The sequence below is a fragment of the Rattus norvegicus genome, chromosome 7 (genome assembly GCF_036323735.1).
Source record: "Rattus norvegicus strain BN/NHsdMcwi chromosome 7, GRCr8, whole genome shotgun sequence".
In the NCBI taxonomy this organism is placed as follows: Eukaryota; Metazoa; Chordata; class Mammalia; order Rodentia; family Muridae; genus Rattus; species Rattus norvegicus.
In genome coordinates, this window is record NC_086025.1 from 98,386,608 (window position 1) to 98,403,655 (window position 17,048).

At 39.7% G+C, this 17,048-nt stretch overlaps 1 protein-coding gene across 8 annotated transcripts in view; it reads right to left on the bottom strand.

The window, feature by feature from the left end:
* Positions 1-17,048, bottom strand: part of Adcy8 (adenylate cyclase 8) — a 249,254-nt gene that overhangs the window by 80,174 nt on the left and 152,032 nt on the right. For 4 of the 8 annotated variants that reach the window (XM_039078564.2, XM_039078563.2, XM_006241703.5 and 1 more), the window contains 1 exon segment: positions 3,200-3,397. The exons of the other annotated variants lie outside the window; for them this stretch is intronic. In XM_039078564.2, coding sequence (XP_038934492.1) covers positions 3,200-3,397 — 198 coding nt within the window. 8 annotated transcript variants of the gene reach the window in all.

Genomic DNA, 17,048 nt, shown 5'->3' on the forward strand with positions numbered 1-17,048 from the left:
GCACATTTTTACTTAAAATGTAAAGGTTTTGTAGTATGAGCCTTCACACACCTCTGAAATCAGGGCACCTTTTGTCCTCTTGGGAATCTTGAAACCTGGAGATTTTTCCAGGGAGGTGTGCGATTGTTTCTTCTAGCCACCAGGTGGCAGTATCAACCAGGACCACTTTAAATTCTGCTGGAGGTTTTTCATCCAGATTGAATTTGGGGGCAAACATGTATATGATTATTTGAAGTTTAGATCTTGAGACATTCTTTCCATTTATCTTCTCACTGACAGGATTAGACACGTGGTCTCACCGTGCTATGTATTGGGTGAATTTTATTTCCTGGTCATCATTACCCTGAGTGTGTAAACCCAGCTGTGTGTCTAGTGTTTATGTGTACATGTGCATGTGTGTGTTGTGCATGCTTCTCATAAATTCCTAATATGGTGTAACTTTATATCTGAATGATACATAGAACGCAGAGTATCACTGGACCGATGATTGGTCCCTGGAGTCAATAAAATATGGCTCTTGCCTTTGGACTTCTCTGACTGATGCTTAACCTCTTGAAGGGTCAGTGTTCCCTTTGCAAGTCTGAGAGCAAAGTTTTTCCTAAGGGTACAATAAGCCCATACATCACACAAAAGTTTTCTCAGATTCTAGCATCTCATATTTTCAGAATCTCACTTTTATCTTGCTAAGGTTTTAGGACATTTTCCTGCCTAAATCCTTGTTTTTTGCCTCTTCCATCCAAAGTTTACAAAGAATGAGGATGGACGGGCTTTTCCTCTTCATAAACGCACCAGTATGTGCAAGCCCTGGAGATCTGAGCAGAGGTTGAGATATGAACAAAAACAGGTCTTTGTCAGGTAAAGCATGTTTGAGTCTAAGTTGCACCCTGGCCTCTGCATCTTAGTGAGTCTCAACCTTAGTCCCCCAGGCTTCTGAGGTTTATCTCTGTCCCTTTGGATGACCTACAAGCTGAATCTTATGATAGCATCTGCTTTATTCTGTTGTTTAGTCACTTTATACTTTCCACTGTAAATATGTAATTGAAGCCACTCATTATACATTCTCTGCTCAGCACTAACTTACTCTCCAACGAGGATCTGAGAGTGAGAGACACTGAGGAATGTTTCTGGAACCCAAGGGCGGGTACTCAATGTCTCCTGAAGCATGCATGACCCAGCGCCCTCAACACTGAGAACCCCAGAGCACATGCTAGATGACACAAGGCTGGACCGTCCATGGGCGAATCCCTGTGTACCAGAGTTCCATCCTCTAGCTGTTCTGGAAGAGCTTTCCCTGCATAGGCAACTTAGACTCAAACATGCTTTACCTGACAAAGACCTGTTTTTGTTCTAGTATCAGGGAGTTGCAAATAAGATAGAGACACTGTTGACTAAAACATACTAGATAGTGCAGTCTGCAGGAATTAGGGCGATAGTGAGGCAAGCGCACTTTTAGCAGGAACCAGTAAAGGGTTTTGTTCACTTCTGGGCTGAACTATGATGTCTATACAGGCTAACTGAGAAGATTCTCTGAAAAGCCCCTTTGCTTATTGTCATTGTTCCTTTTGTAGAGTATCCAGGAGACAAAATGATTTTAATTTTGGCCTGTAAGCCCTTAATTATATTATGAATAAGAAGATCATATCTGCTATTTTGGGGGGATGTTGAGCAAGGAAAATGTTTCTTTTCTGTTTGTTTAGTGCATAGACACAATGGAACCTGAATTGGGAATTGAAGGTGCAAGGTATTCATGTTAGAGTTGGTTGTCCAGAGGTAATGGTCAGAGAAACTCATTGGGGATGGGGCAGGTACACACAGTTGTGAATTCCCCTAACTGGGGAAGGCACAATCCTCTAGGCAACTGAATAAACTCATAAATGAATTGTTAACTGGAACTTCATGATGCATAGTGGATCAGACTCCTGAAATTTGCTTGCAAATGCCCTGCTATTCTTGCTGGAGGTCCTGTAGATACACCCTGTGCTCAGCTAAGGTAGAACTGTCTGCAGGAAGGGAGCGGTTCCCTTAAGCAATACGCTCCACCTATCTTTGCTCCTCCCCAGTACACAGCCAGGATAGAAGAAGGAAATAGAGAATGTCACCAGCACAGTGATGGCTTGCCATAATTTAAACAATTTACCTAAGCAAGGCATTGTCTTGGAGACTCTCATAACTTGTGTGATAGTTTATGATTGTCAAATTGACAGGACACAGAATCATCTAGTAAAGGAACTTTGAGCATGCCTGTGAGGGATTATCTACAAATCCTTTGGACACACATGGGGTTTTATTGATTAAGTTACTTGAGTAGGAAGAGCCGCCCTAACTGTAGATGGCAGCGCCCCATGGATCGGCTTCCTGAGCTAAATACAAAGGTGACAAGGAACCTGCCCTTAACATTTATTGCTCATTTCCTCCTGATTGTGAAGGTAATGTGACCAGCAGCTTCAAGCGCCCTGGTTTCCTTACCATGACGGACTGTACCTTGACCTGTGAATCAAAAGAGATCCTCCCTATCTTCAGCGAATTGTCAATTATTTTTTCAAAATCACAAGAAACAAAAAGTAGCCAGACCACTTGTGGTGACTGGGACAAGTATATAGCAACCCCCTTTTACAGAAGGAGCTGCAGGCTCAGAGAAGTCATTTTTCTTGTGAGAGATCACACAGAAAGAAAGTAGCAATGGAAGAGTTAAGCTTGACTCAGAATCTATAGTTTGCTATCAGGTTTACGTAGAGTCTGATCCAGCAGACAACTGAAAAATTGGGCACTTTTTAAAAATCTAAGTCATACAGGGCTTACTGCTTACATTTATGTCATGTTTTGAGAGACCACGCATGTTAAACTCTCAGGGTTACAATGGAAGTGAATGCAAAGACTTGGCAACACACTTGACTTTACAGTCTCAAAGGGGAAGAAACCATTTTGATGCTTACTGAGTCAAGGCCTCTTTGTTCCTTTAGGCATCTGTCCCTTAGAGTGCAGAGAGGAGGCTCTCTTTATCTAATGAGCATCTCCCTTTCACAGCCTTCCGTTTACTCATCATTTCAAAGACAATAAGAGAAAAAACCAATCAAACCAAACCAAAGGAAGAGCAGAGAAAGCAAGACCACAGCCCTTGCGCTCTCTAAGCCCACAGACATTGACAAGAATTTACTTCAGAAAAAAAAAAAAAAAAGCCACTGTGGAGACTCAGTTCTACCTTGTGCTCCAGGCTGGAGTCTTTAAACATCAGTGAGAATGGCTTGATATGCTCTCTTCTCAACTTATCGCCACTCCGCAAGTCGATGGTATGCTCTATTCTCTTGTTAATTTCCTCAGGCCCAGACTGGACATGCAAAGCTTGTGCGAGATGGTTTGGAAGCAGATTTATTGAATTTCTTGTTAGGGCAGCCAGAGTCTAGAGGGAAAGCACATGCAAATACAATAAACCTGCTAGTCCCCTTAGGATCCAAAAGAGATGCATTTTTTTTTTTAGATCATGTTGCATTGCACACAGTTACAGCAGTCCATGCAGTTGTATTCAGTGGAGCCTACCACACGTGATCAGTTAGCATTTGGTTCAGAGAAACACAACCTGGCAAAATGTCACACAGAGAGGAGTCATTTCTTTCCTCTGTGTGGCTGAATTCCTTTGGTTGAGGCATTTAGGGAGCTGTTGCCTGAGAAAAGTGAGTCACCACTGTTTCTCTAACCAGGCACATCCCAGGTATGAGAGAAAGAGAACCAAAGAAATAGCAGAAAGTCTGTGTATCCAAAAAGCCCATTGAAACGATCTCTTCTCACTGAGCAGATTCCACATTTTAATGAGGTTGCTCACCTAATGGTGATGAGAAGACTCAGTGTGCTTCCTGGTTGGCATTTTCCTTTTAAGCATCTCTCAAACACAGACAATGCTACGTGCCAGGCTCTGCTTCTCAGACTCGACAAATATTAATACAGTTTTTTACACATACAGAGTTTTTTCCAACATAAACCATTATATATCTATATTTCCATATAGATATATGTATAATATTCTTTAGGCAAAAAGTGCGAGCAATTCCAGCATCTTGCTGTTTCCCAGGATTACACAGCATGAGGTGGAGGAAGATGTACCATCATGACTGGTAATTGGACCTGGGAACATGGATGCAGAGATTGCATTGGCTCATGAGGACATGTCAGAGATCTTGTCTCCTGGTGACTCAACCGCCACTGATAAAAATCAACTGGCTGGCTCTAGCCAAATGCAATACTCACTCACTCACAGCTCCAATTTAAGATGGCTTATTAAAGAAAACTAAAAGTTAAATCAAACAAAGCATGAGTTGGCCTAAAGGGTTAGAGGAGCAGAGGAATGCCATTCACCATCAAGGATTTCCCTGAGTGGAGAAAGGCTGTGGTGTATCTGTGAGGAGTACAAATTCACAGTCTCTGTTTAGCTCTGCAAGCCTCTTAACTAGCTGTGCTTGGAACACAGGCTAGACTGACATCAGATTGTAGATCATCTCAGGGAAGCACGCAAAGGTTGATGGAGGATTTCAAGACCCTTAGGCCCCTATCTTTCATGAATCAATCACCTTAGAGAGACTTAATCAAGAGCTATAAATAACTTTCTCAAATCTGAGATGAACCCACTGATTTTAGGGTCTGAACTGGAGTCATGGCTCTGGTCTTTTTGAAGTCATATATTCCTTTGAAAGAAGCAGAGACCAATGTTGCAGAACATTGAACAGCAGGGTCCAGAGGGTTCGATTTCCCAAGAACCAATGTGGTTATAGAGCCAAGGAAGCCGAAATGGTTGTCCCCCAGTGGATCTCCTATTTGGTTTCATTGGCAAAAATTCTTTCCATGTAGATTGGACATAACATTTTTTTCTGCCTTGGGAAGGAAGTGGGAGGGACACTCAGGTTGTCTCTGTCTGGATATTCATTATGACTGAGGCAACTAGAATGCTCCTCAGATGAGCTTACAGCTGGAGTCCCTCAGCTACAGCATATACATGAATTTGTAGTGATATATCTGCATTGCTATAGATAATTTTAATTTTCTTATAGATTGACTTCTTTTAATTAAATCAAGCATATCTACTCTACTAACACATCATTTCTGAAGCTCCAATACGCCAGGATTCGCAGGGCACACAAGTTTCAAAATATGTTTTGTTGACAGATTTATTACAGTAGCAATATTGACCACAAGTGCAGCTTTAGGGCATGTGTACTTAATGGAAGGAAGATTAACATTGTATCAACTCAAAAAAGATATGCACCATTATTTCATAAAAAGAAGGGCTTTAACTTCTTTTCCCAGCAAATGACAGTCTTGGAATCAAGGATAAGCCTTAGAGCATATTAAATCAATTAATTAACTGTTAACTGCTTTCTGGTGAGGTTAAGGATCAAACCTAACACTATGCACACATCAGGTAAATGCTGTGTTATTGAGCTATGTCCCAAGTGAATGCAGGTGATTAGGTAAGTTTTATATTTTGCCTTTACTTCTTTTCAGGATGATAAGGGCTCATGAAAAATGTCATCAGGTCTTGGAAACTCGAGGTGAATTTTGTTGGTTGCTAATCAGAGGATTCTATGTCATTGACAACTTTTACAAGGCAGAGACCAATGAAATTTTGCCTGTTCAGAGTCCCACTACGAGGTCCTGGCTGTCAATATGTTCCCAATGAATGTAAAATTGTTCTAATTCCTCTTTTCATTTATCAGAACTCTGGAGATATAGGGACTAGCTGGGAAGGAGGCACTTCCACCTTCTGTCACAGTGTTGTGGTGGACACCCACAAGTAAATGTAGGCTGCATATAATGAAGATAAGAACCAAATCCTCTCAAGAGGTGAAGCAAATTGAAAGAACAGACAAGACAATCATCCTACTTTTGTGTAACTCCTATGCATAAGGTACATGACTTTTGGGGTGACTCTAGTTTGGGATGATCTTTAATACCCTATACCAGAGAAGACTGGAATTTTGTCCTATGCTCATCTTAGTGGGCCGATGCTTGCAACACTAGCTGGCTAGATGGTATGTCTTTACAGTGCTTTATTTGTAAAAAGTCACTGGGAATATGTGACATGAGTCACTTGTCTACACAGAGTCACACAAGAATGAGCTATTTTTAATAGCACAACATTTTTCTTCTTTATAAGTCACCTCACTATAAGAGCTAGTTTGAGACGAGGTCAAAACAGAGCTGGATTTTCCATATTATTCCAGTTTTAAATTGACCTCCAAATTGTGAAGACAGAATAAAAAACACAAGTGGAGGAAATATTATCAGCACATTTGATTATGAGATGCACATACATCATTGGACATATATTCAAATACACTTTTAATATAGATGTATATATTATTTAACATTCAATGAGACTATGTATTTTTATTTTTTAGCTGGCGTTTCTAGACATTTGCAAACTCAGGATAAAGTAGTAACATATTTCACACTAATCAGATATCGTCTTGCTGTTATAAATAGATGATGGTATAAATAAATGATGCTGTTCACCTTATCTGGTGCTTTAGATATCAGTGAGGTCAGAACAGCAGTAGAAATGTCAGTTATTGCTTGGGCTGAACTCTTAGGTCAGACTTTCATTGCAAAGCAGATGCTGTTATTCCTAGAATTATTCTTGTTGATATCTGTACTCTCTTCAGGTGTTTCTGAAATTACTCTCTTCCTCACAGTCCTTACGACATACTGAAGTCCAGATATGAATTACAAAAATTCTGTAACCACAACTTTAAAGAAAAGGCCTAGCTTGAGAGTGTAGGGATTGTGGAAGTTAGCATTACAGCGTCTGGGGAGCCCTTTGTTAGCTGTATTTGAGTGGGGGTGGGAAGGTCATCATTTGGTTTATACCCTGAAAATATTTTTGTGAGATTCATCTTCTTTTCTTTTGAACCCACATCTGATACCCTTCAGGCCCTGTCACTTTCTCAATGGCTATAACATTGTTTAGCCTTGTTTCATGGCACTAAATGTAAGGCCTAAATATCCCTGTGAGACCTATCATTATAGTTTTTCATTATAGAAAAGAGAATAGGAAATGATGTCAGAGTTAGAAGATGGGTAAAGAGCTGTGAGGTGTCACAGACTCTGTAACTTAAATTTGCAGCAGCTGGGGATACCTGTACAGGATGCATCAACAACCAGATATAGACTGAAGAAGGGTTTAAGGGGTCACCATTGCCCTCTGCTGAACTCTTTGTACTGATTCAGGAGAGGAGGAGTCATTGCCCTCAGAATACCCAATCGTGTCCCCAACAGAGTCCAATGAGCAATTCTAATCCTACACTTACACAGATAACACAGGTTAAATTAAACAGGGCACACAACACACCAAAAGTTCTAAATCCAAATCCAGGCCAGAGGCTGGTAGGGAGGAGGGGAATTGATAGAAACATAAAGGAGGCCCAAAGTGAGGGGAGTAAATGTAAGCACACCCTTCCTTCATGGCACTCATACAGATTCTGCCAGTCAGTTTACTCAGCCTCATGACTAAATCCTTCCCATTCAGTCTTTCCCAATATGTGCCAAGAAGCACAAACATGACAGCGTTCTGTATGATGCTGCAGTTTTGTGGACCAGTCAGGCAGGAAATGTGAATTTAATGTTTGCTTCCTGTTGGCTCCTTTACTAGTTGCACTTAAGACAGGAAACTTGGTATTTGTAATTGTCATTGTTGTTTTTTTTAACCTGTGACAGTGCCTTACATTTTATAGAAAGCACATGCTTTCTGAGCATACACATTCTTATATCCACCTACTGAGATCTCACAATATATATGGCTGAGGCAAAGGCATGGATAAGATCTGCAGACAAGACCTTTTGCCTCTGCACTGTCCAAAAGTTTGAAGCCAAACTTCTATTTGAATTTTTTTCAATGTGTTCCATGGGATGCTAATCCAGAAACAGTGGTCAGAGTCCCTCACTTGTTTTTATTCCCATCTTCTACTTGACTGGACCATCTTCTACTTGAATAAGACCTATTTGCTTTCATCCATATGACCCCCTCCAGAATGCTGGATTACCTTCTTCAGGAGAATGGCCACCATTTGCTTTAATTTTCCCAGGTGTTCCCTGGTTTCCACACATAAGCTTTTCTAGTCTGTCATGCCATATGTAAACTCTTTGATGGATTGCAGACTCCATCCTAATGGACTATGACCTGTACTGGAGTCGAGACACCTGACAAAACCTAATCTCTTCAACAGTTACTCCATCCATTTTGTCTCAAGCACCAGAGCGCCTGGCTCCTGGGTACCTCTCTGTCTTCTCCTTTCAAAAGGAAGTCAGACAAAGTATCCTCTGGGGAGCTTATCTTGAGCCTACATTGTCCTTAGCAGTTTAATTAATTTCTTGAACCCATGTGTGCTTATTCATTAATCTCTGATCTCCTTGAAATCAGATACATTGCCTCATCTATGACAATGTTTCCAGCACCTGATGTGTTCATTTTTTTAAAAAATAAACACATATTTAAGGAACAACTGATTGGATGGTTGTAAGGTTGCCTACTCTTCTCCAGAAGAGTGTTGCTGGTCTTATTATCAAATGTCCTGTTATTATTTCCATTTTCCCCTACCCAACTCTACATATAAAAAGATCCTTTATTCCAGATCTAAGAAACAATATCTTATGAGCTTTATTTCTAGTTCTTGATTATCAGATCAACATAAAATAAAAGACACAGCCCAGACAGGTGACATTCAGCCAAGAACAAGAGTCTTTAACGGTATCCACATGGTGCATCTCAGTATGAGGTTTCGTTTGCACTGGGGAATACAGAAAGTGATTTCGCCATTACACCTTCCAGTGCTACGCTAGAGCATCAGAGACCTGCCATCAGAAAGTGATAGCTTTGAATCTTCTCTGGAACTTTTCTTTTCTAGACTTACTTTCTTTTCATGACTAACTGTGGTAACTTTGGTATCCAAATACAAGAAATTGTGACTTAAAGAAGCTCACTGCTGCTTTAGAAGGGTTTGTGAAGGACGACAGGTTTGGCAAACCTAGGCTTCCCTGCCTAACTGAGCAGGCTGCATTTCTTAAAGATGGCTCATTTCCAGTTTTAAACTTGAGTCTGCACTGAGAAGTAGGAGGATCAAAGTCCCCTTTCATTGACTTTTAGATCACCCTCCCATCACTTCTGGGACAGCTTTGCCTGGTTGAGCATCCACCAGTGTACTTGCCTGCTGCCCATATGGCTAGCACTGTGGGAAAGATATCGCCTTTCAGATTCTTATGTAGCATTCTTGCTCCTCAAGGACATAAGAATAATACTTGGACTGGATGAGAATGCCCGACGTACATACAGTAATGAAATTTGTTTACTATACTGTTTGTTAAAATACAATCATCATAAGAATAAAATTCAATCATCTTAAGAGGAAGCTTTTCTTTTTAACAATTAATTTTAATTTTTTACTAAATTATAATCTGGTGTTATATATCATAGGGCATACAGTGGTGTTATATTCATATGGTGGGGTGAGTGAATCGTGCTAATTTGAATATTCACCATCTTAAATAATTATCTTTTTTTCTTTTAAGAAAGCTCTTTCTTAGGATAGCTCCAACACTGTGGATTTGAGAGTTCATGGAGACTGTTGTCATGTTTAGAAAAGACAGAATTATGTTTTTTCCAAGTCTACAGATGAAGGGCATAGATTTCTTTAAATATGTGTTGAAGTTACTTTTTCTTCCATAAGGCACAAAGTGGCCTTTAGATAAACATCAATTCTGTGATATTTCTGAAAATACCCATATAAAGTCTTCAAAACTTAAATGTAACATTTCCGCTCTCTTATAATAACAAAGTCTAAAGGAATTTGGACCAGTCCCTACAATCGAGGTTCAGTAGTCAACGGCACAATGTTCCATGTTTTCATAAAGAGAAAATGAAGTGTCACATTCAAACAATCTATTTCATGCACTATTTCAGGTAAGAATCTTTTTCATGTTACTTTTTGCAATAAATCTGCAGTCCACATAAAACTAAAGGGATCTCTAATGATTTTTTGCTGTTGGAGGAAGTCTTCAGTGTCTGGTCCCTGAAGAGCTTTGAAGTAATTTATAACAGTCTTAGAGCTTGTACTCCTGGAAGTGGAATAACAAGGGTCAAAATGTCCCACCTGTTTTCTGAATTAACAGTCTAGAAACCTTAACAAGTCTATCAGAGGATCCCAGTATCATTTGTGCCTTGTTTTCCAAAGTTCAGAGGTGCAAATAATGTCAGTTCAGGGCCCAGTCAATAGAGGCCACTGTTAAATCCGACCCCAGGAGAGGACTCAGAGTTTCCAAATATTGTCTGCATGGTAAATGTAATGAAGACCAAAAGTTCTGTGAAAACCCTTTAATTTGCTTTTGTACCTTATGTCCTGCATTTTCAAGCTCTCTGAGATGAAGAACTAGGATACAAGCATCAAGGCACTCATGGTGCTGGCTGATCATGCAGGAGACATTTACTAATTTCATACTAATTTGAGTCTTATGACTTCACCCTTGACCGTTAGTGACTATAGTAGGTGCCATCATTAAAATAGTCTTTTCTTCTCTTTTCTTTTCTTTTCTTTTTTTGTATTTGGGGTTTAGCCCCAGGAATATTTAAATACTGAGTCCCTCTTTCTTTATGTGTTCGATCTGGTGCTCAGTGCCTCAGCCTTGCTGTTTGGTGCATACTACTGGCTCACAGCTTGGGGAACAGAGACACTGTTCTTTATTTTCTTGGGATGGGATATGCATAGGTGGTCAGGTGAGGCTGAGCCTTCAGGTATGGCCACAATTCCAGATGTTGCTAAAAGTCTCAGAGCAGAATACTGTGAACCTAAAAGAGCAAGCCTCCAGCATCTGAGACTCAGTCACCAATTCCTGGTCCAATTATCCCAGTAATCATAGTTATGGACAAATGTTTTCTTGCACTGACACTCTCCGGTCTAGAAAGCTTGTTTAGATTCAGGATTGTGTCACTCAGACGGGGAAACATGGCGCTTGAGTCTTTATAATCTGGGCCATGTTTAATGAAACAAGGGAGCTGTGAATCTTCTGCTGGTTGGTTGAAACATTGCAGGACATATCTTTACACATAGCAAATTTGAAGGCACCTAAATGGGAAGTACGTTGCCAATTGAAATGTCAGCCTTAAAACAGTGTGTCCATGGTAGTACATTCAAGAGATATGTAAATTAATCCTGACGTTTTGTTAGGTTAGAGTAGAATAAATGCAATAAAGGGTAAGACCTAGGGAGGGGAATGGACCCCTGATTAATTTGTGAGTAGGAGAGAGCAATTGACACATAATGGTTTATGGGGACACAGGAAGGTGCGAACCCAAGTAAACACAGAACTGAAATCATTGAGCCAACATGTCAGGCTGTGTGGCTTGAGAGGTGACCAGTATTCCATGCACAAAATGATCTTGAGTCCAGAGCCTAGAAAGTTTCAACTCAGAAAGTGAACATGTACAAGGACCCAAATCACTCAGCCCCCTGCCCAAAAAAAGATAGTATTTAGACATTTCTTAGAAATATCAATGCTATGAGAAAATTTATGTTGATGTGTGTGTGTGTGTGTGTGTGTGTACATGTTTATACATGTATGTGTTTTCTTAATAGAAATTTGGGGGAAGTTTAAAGGTTATTTAAACTTTAATCCCCTTCAAGGATACAACTACCTTTTGTGTCACTGATAAATGACTCATGATTGGTGTTTCAATTATTTGTGTGAAAATGATTTGCTCAGATACAATTATATAATATACTAATCAAGCCTAGTTGTCTATATTTTATTCCTTATCTTTGTGTGTATGTGTGTGTGTTTGTGTGTGTGTGTGTGTGTGTGTGTGTGTGTGTGAAAGTATGCTTTGTTCATGAGGTGATCTCTTAAAGAATGTTCTTATAGCTATGTGCACACTACTTGTTGGAAGCTACCACACATAAGATATGTGATGTAAAGAGATACTTTAAGGTATTTAAAGTGATATCACAATCACATAGTAAAAAGAGACAGTGTTGAATCTAATGCTTCAATACCTGGAATTCGTGGTAGAAGCATGGGAATCCTTGAGAATTGGGGAGGGGAGACTTTCAAAAACCTGAGTATTTTCTCAGGAGAAGTCACTGAACTTCTGTATTAATGCCAAGTCAATGCAAAATAATCATGTATATGAATAACTATCATGTAACCTACATTTGAAAACAACCAGATGTAGCTTAATGAAGAAATTTTAGCATGGATGCCAACAAAAATACCCAGTATCTTTGCTTGGCTGAAATTACCACAGGGCAAAGAGACTTCTTCAATGTTGCAGAGCAGCAATTTTGGTAAGAAATAGCCATTGGGATAACAATGAAGAACTGGAGAAAAGGTTGTTAGCAATCAGTGCAATTTTGTTAGGAAAGAAAAAATCCTTCATAGATATAAATTTCAATGTGTCAAGATAATGGAAGCTTTCACTTGTGACCTAAGATTGGGAACAGTTGGACATAGCTTAATAAATTTTTCCACAGATATAATTACCCTAGGCATTGGGAAAGTAGGTGCTGGGTTCAATATAAAATAAATTCTACTTTTTCCCCCAAATTAAGGAATCCAGTTCATGAAAAATTCAGGTATTTGCTGTTGTTCATCAGACTTATTTCCATATGTTTTAAGTTTTGCACTAAGTTGAGACCTGGAGGTACAGGTCTACAAACCCATCTCCTTAGAGACTGAAGCAAGAAGACCACAACTTCAAGGCAAGTCTGGGGTACAGGGTGGATTTAACAACTGGACACCAACTGTGACCCTGTCTCAAAATTTAGAAAAGTAGTGAGAGCTGATGATATATAGTTCAGTTTTTGCCTAACTTGTTGTAGGTTGTGGTTTCAATCACCACTATTGTACAACAAACATACAAAACCAACCAACCAACCAAACAAACAAACTAACAAACTCCACCTATGAACACTTGATTTCTGTTAGTCAGATCACAGTTTGTGGCTTGCAAATAATAAATCAATCCATGATGATAGAAGAGTTAAGTTGATTTCCTTGTTAAAAAGTTCCCTTCAGTATTGTCTGTAAAGTAACCACAGGCTGTGTGATGTCTATTTGCCAACTTAAACAAAGGTCTAATGTAATTCTGTAGATGCCACATCAATACATCTAACTATATCTCTTCCACTTACATCTACCAAAGAGCTTCAGGGAAGGGATGTGTAATTAGTCAAAGTTAATGGATCCACTTGTCTGTTTAATCTACTAAGTACTCCATGAAAGGCTTCAAATCAGCTTGCCTTTCTGAACAGAGTGAAAAACCAGATCCTCTAATAACTCCTTGGCTGAACTCAGCAGCTGTCTTCAGAATCAAGCTCAAAGGAATCTGGGGTTATAACATCAGGAAAAGCTGTGCATCTGAAAGAGTATAAATTAACTCTAGGGGATTCCTCAAAGTTCCATATTCTAAGCATCAACCCAAAAGATATCTCATCCAGGGAATACCAAAACCCAATCTAATAGCAAAATCATTAAAAACAAATTACCCATGGAGAAAAATTTGCTTCTAATTTTCTGCATAATGAGATAGAAGATGAACAGAAATAGCAGAGCCCGAGAAACCATATTTTTCAATACCAGTGTCTAACATTTTGGGTGTTTTCAGTGGAAGCAATTTGAGGTTAATTTCTGTGTAGGAAAGAGAATCCTGTGCTTTGGTTTGGGGCAGTGGAAAGCCAGGCTAAGAGCATGGATTAGCTTTTTCCTTCCCTGCCATCACTCTTTCTCATTCCTGGTTTACCTCTTCCTGTAGATCTCCCTCCCTCCCTCCCTCCCTCCCTCCCTCCCTTCCTCCCTCCCTCCCTCCCTTCCTCCCTCCCTCCCTCCCTTCCTCCCTCCCTCCCTCCCTCCCTCTCTCTTTCCCTCTTACCCTCCTGTCCTCAATGGTCCTTCTATGAACACACTTTGGGAACTGCAGAAATTTCTCTGAAGATCACAAAACTTGTTGCCTATAATTTATCATGAGCTGGGTAATCAGAACAGACCTATACTAGGATTTTAGTCAGGGCAGCAATTCAATGATAATTCTTCCTTTTCTTCCAAATGAGGTAGAGGACTGACTATAAAACCACTGCCAATGGAGGCCTTCAGAAGTCACAGCACCCTTGGAATGTTCTTGTTTCAGCCCCACCAGCCAGCACCTCTCTCAGCATTTCCTATTCTTCTGTTCTCCATATCCACCAGTCCAAATTGAGCTAAATTGAATGGTTTCTTGCATATTTTGCCACTAGATAAATATTCAAGTGATGATCAGCTAGCTACATAGAAAAGGTAGAAAGTTTATGTGTAGTCAATTCCTAGAGATATTGCAGAATATTCTAAATAGCCTGTGAAAGCCAGAGACCCTTGTATTTCAGAATACACACACACACGCACACACAGACACACACAGACAGACAGACACACACACATACACACTCACATATTCACACAAATGTCTAAGGTTGACTAACTTCAAGAAATACAGTAGACACTAGAAACAGAATAAGAAATAAGCTTAGGACACTAAGGAGGAGGTACTGTCATTTGATGGAAAATGGACGGTTTTGGGAGGTTAGACTTAGCTTGGTTCTAATTCCAACTCTGATATTTTTGGTACATATCCTTCAGAGAGTTAATTGGGGTCTCAGAGCCATAAATGCTTTTCTTACGTGTAAATAAAGGTAGTGATTGTGAGCTCACTGGAAAGGATGGGCTGTCTGCTAGTAACCGTGGTTCTTTACCTGTAATCTACAGTGAATCCATCCTCTTTCTGTCTGCTGTATAGGTTATAAAAATCCCATTTATACTGAGAGTCACCATGAGTATACATTAACTTCAAGATAACAATGTCAGTCTCGTGGGTAGAAGTGACTAATGTGTATACTTAGAAATACCAATAGTTCTTTTTAATTCTAAGTGTCTTAAAAGGCCTTGAGGAGTAGTAGACTAATATATAGAATCTTGGACCATCCTCCATGTAAAAGGGATATATGGGATGAAAGTGACCATTTTACATTAATGGGAGACAGATTCCAGGCTCCAAAGAGGGGCCTTTCTTCTAAAACCATAACTCTATTTCCTGGCATTTTACTTGCCATAAATGTACAATTAAAATTATTAATATTCCTCACAAAAATTTATCAGGGATGTTAAAGATTCACCCTTGCCATCTTTTTACAAATCCTGAGTTTAAGATACATTTTGTTTTCTGTTAAAGCCACTTCAGCCGCTACTATCAATTACCCAGGAGGCAGTTCAACAGTCTCTTAAAGTCTAAGTCAGGTCACACTACTGCCCCACTTAAACCTTCATATGACTCCCCTGGGAATAAAACATAGACTGCAGAAGCTTGAGAAACTAAGTTTCCATCCGATTTGTTTGCTCCCAGATTCTTTTTCCTCAGCCAGCTATGCTCTAGTCTCGAAGTCTTTCTGTAGCACACTAGAGTGTTTCTTTCCTCAGACATCTTGTGCTGTTTCTTCTACAAAATATGCTGATCCTGGCAATTTGTGTTGAGGGTCTTTTCAGCACTTGGATGGAATCTTCAGGAAGGAATTTTTGAGAATCCTTCTGCAGAGATTATGTTTATTCCTTAGTCACATAGCCTCACTTCTTCAATACTGCTCCCAATTTTTGATCAATCTCCGCATTTCCCGCTTTCCTGAAACTTAAGTTCATGGAAGACCACGGCTATGCCTGTGTTTTCATGACTAGATTACCCACATCTAGATTAATGACCTGTTATTTCCCAGTGTTGACAGAAGCTCAAACCTAGTCAAACACTTCAAAGAGTGTACCAGCAGAACAAAAGGCAACATTTAATACAAAACCAAAATATTATTTCACACTTGGCTTTGTTGGTTTTGTTATTGTTGTTGTTTGTTTTCCTTCTGAGATTCCTATAAACTTGTCCTCAATTTTGTGTCATTTCTAGCAAATACTTAGCACGTCTGTTTTGGTTCACCAACTTCTACGTCTGTAATGTTAAATTCCGGCAGTTCCTTTGTCTTTTAGTTTTCTTACTCTCCAATACTTAGAAATCCAGGGTGTGGGAAGATCTAGTGGTGATTGAGCCAGGGTCAGGAAGCTCAGACATCAGGACCCTGGGCAGAATACTTGCATATGTCTGGATTCAGGGTTGCAGAGCATTGTCTTTAGTATGCTTATGACCAACCTGTGTGTCAGTACCTGGCCAGGCTCAAGTCATCACTTTTAACCCATGTAGCTGGGCATATAAGAACAGGAAAGATGCCTGTCATCAAAATGACACACACAGACTGGGAAACTCACCAGAGAGTCAGCGATCACTTTAGAGATTTCACTTGTTCCTGTAAGCCCATGGAGGATGACTAAAGGAACAAGAATGAGGGGAGGGCTACAGTCGGAGTTCTCAGAAGCCTCAACTGCTCACCTACCAGCTATGACCATCAGGCTTATGACTTCACCACCTCACCAAGTCTGTATCTTGCCAGTGATGTTCTTCAGGCTAGTTCCAACAGGCATGTTCCATGTCATTGTTGATGTTTCCTCACTTTGAAAATGCTGAACTTTCTGCGTTTCCATGACATCGTGCCCTCTAGATGGCTTCTGATGGCTTTGACTTTTAGTTGCCTCCTTAAAGAAATTCTTATTGTTTGCCTTTGGTATAGTATTCCTCAAGGTCTGTTTTTCTCATTCTGAAGCTTCGTTTCCTATACTACCTATGCTTACCTTTTTTAATCTACTGAACAAACTAATCATGTTAGATGACTTATTAGATATCATCTTAATTTGGTCCAAATAATGGTAAGAAAACCAGATGTAATTCCCAGCATTTTGAAGCATACAGAACACTGGCTGACTTTATCTCTAAGATATTCTTTCTTTCTCCTTTTCTTCTTTTAGTTGGCATTACAGTAGATTCTCAACTAATGCTTATTGAACGGATATGTGCAGATTTAGCTATGGGAACATCTGCTGTATATACAATACAGAATCTGGTACAGCTATATAACGCCATTCAAACTATTCCTAAGCACACATTATAAATCAATAGA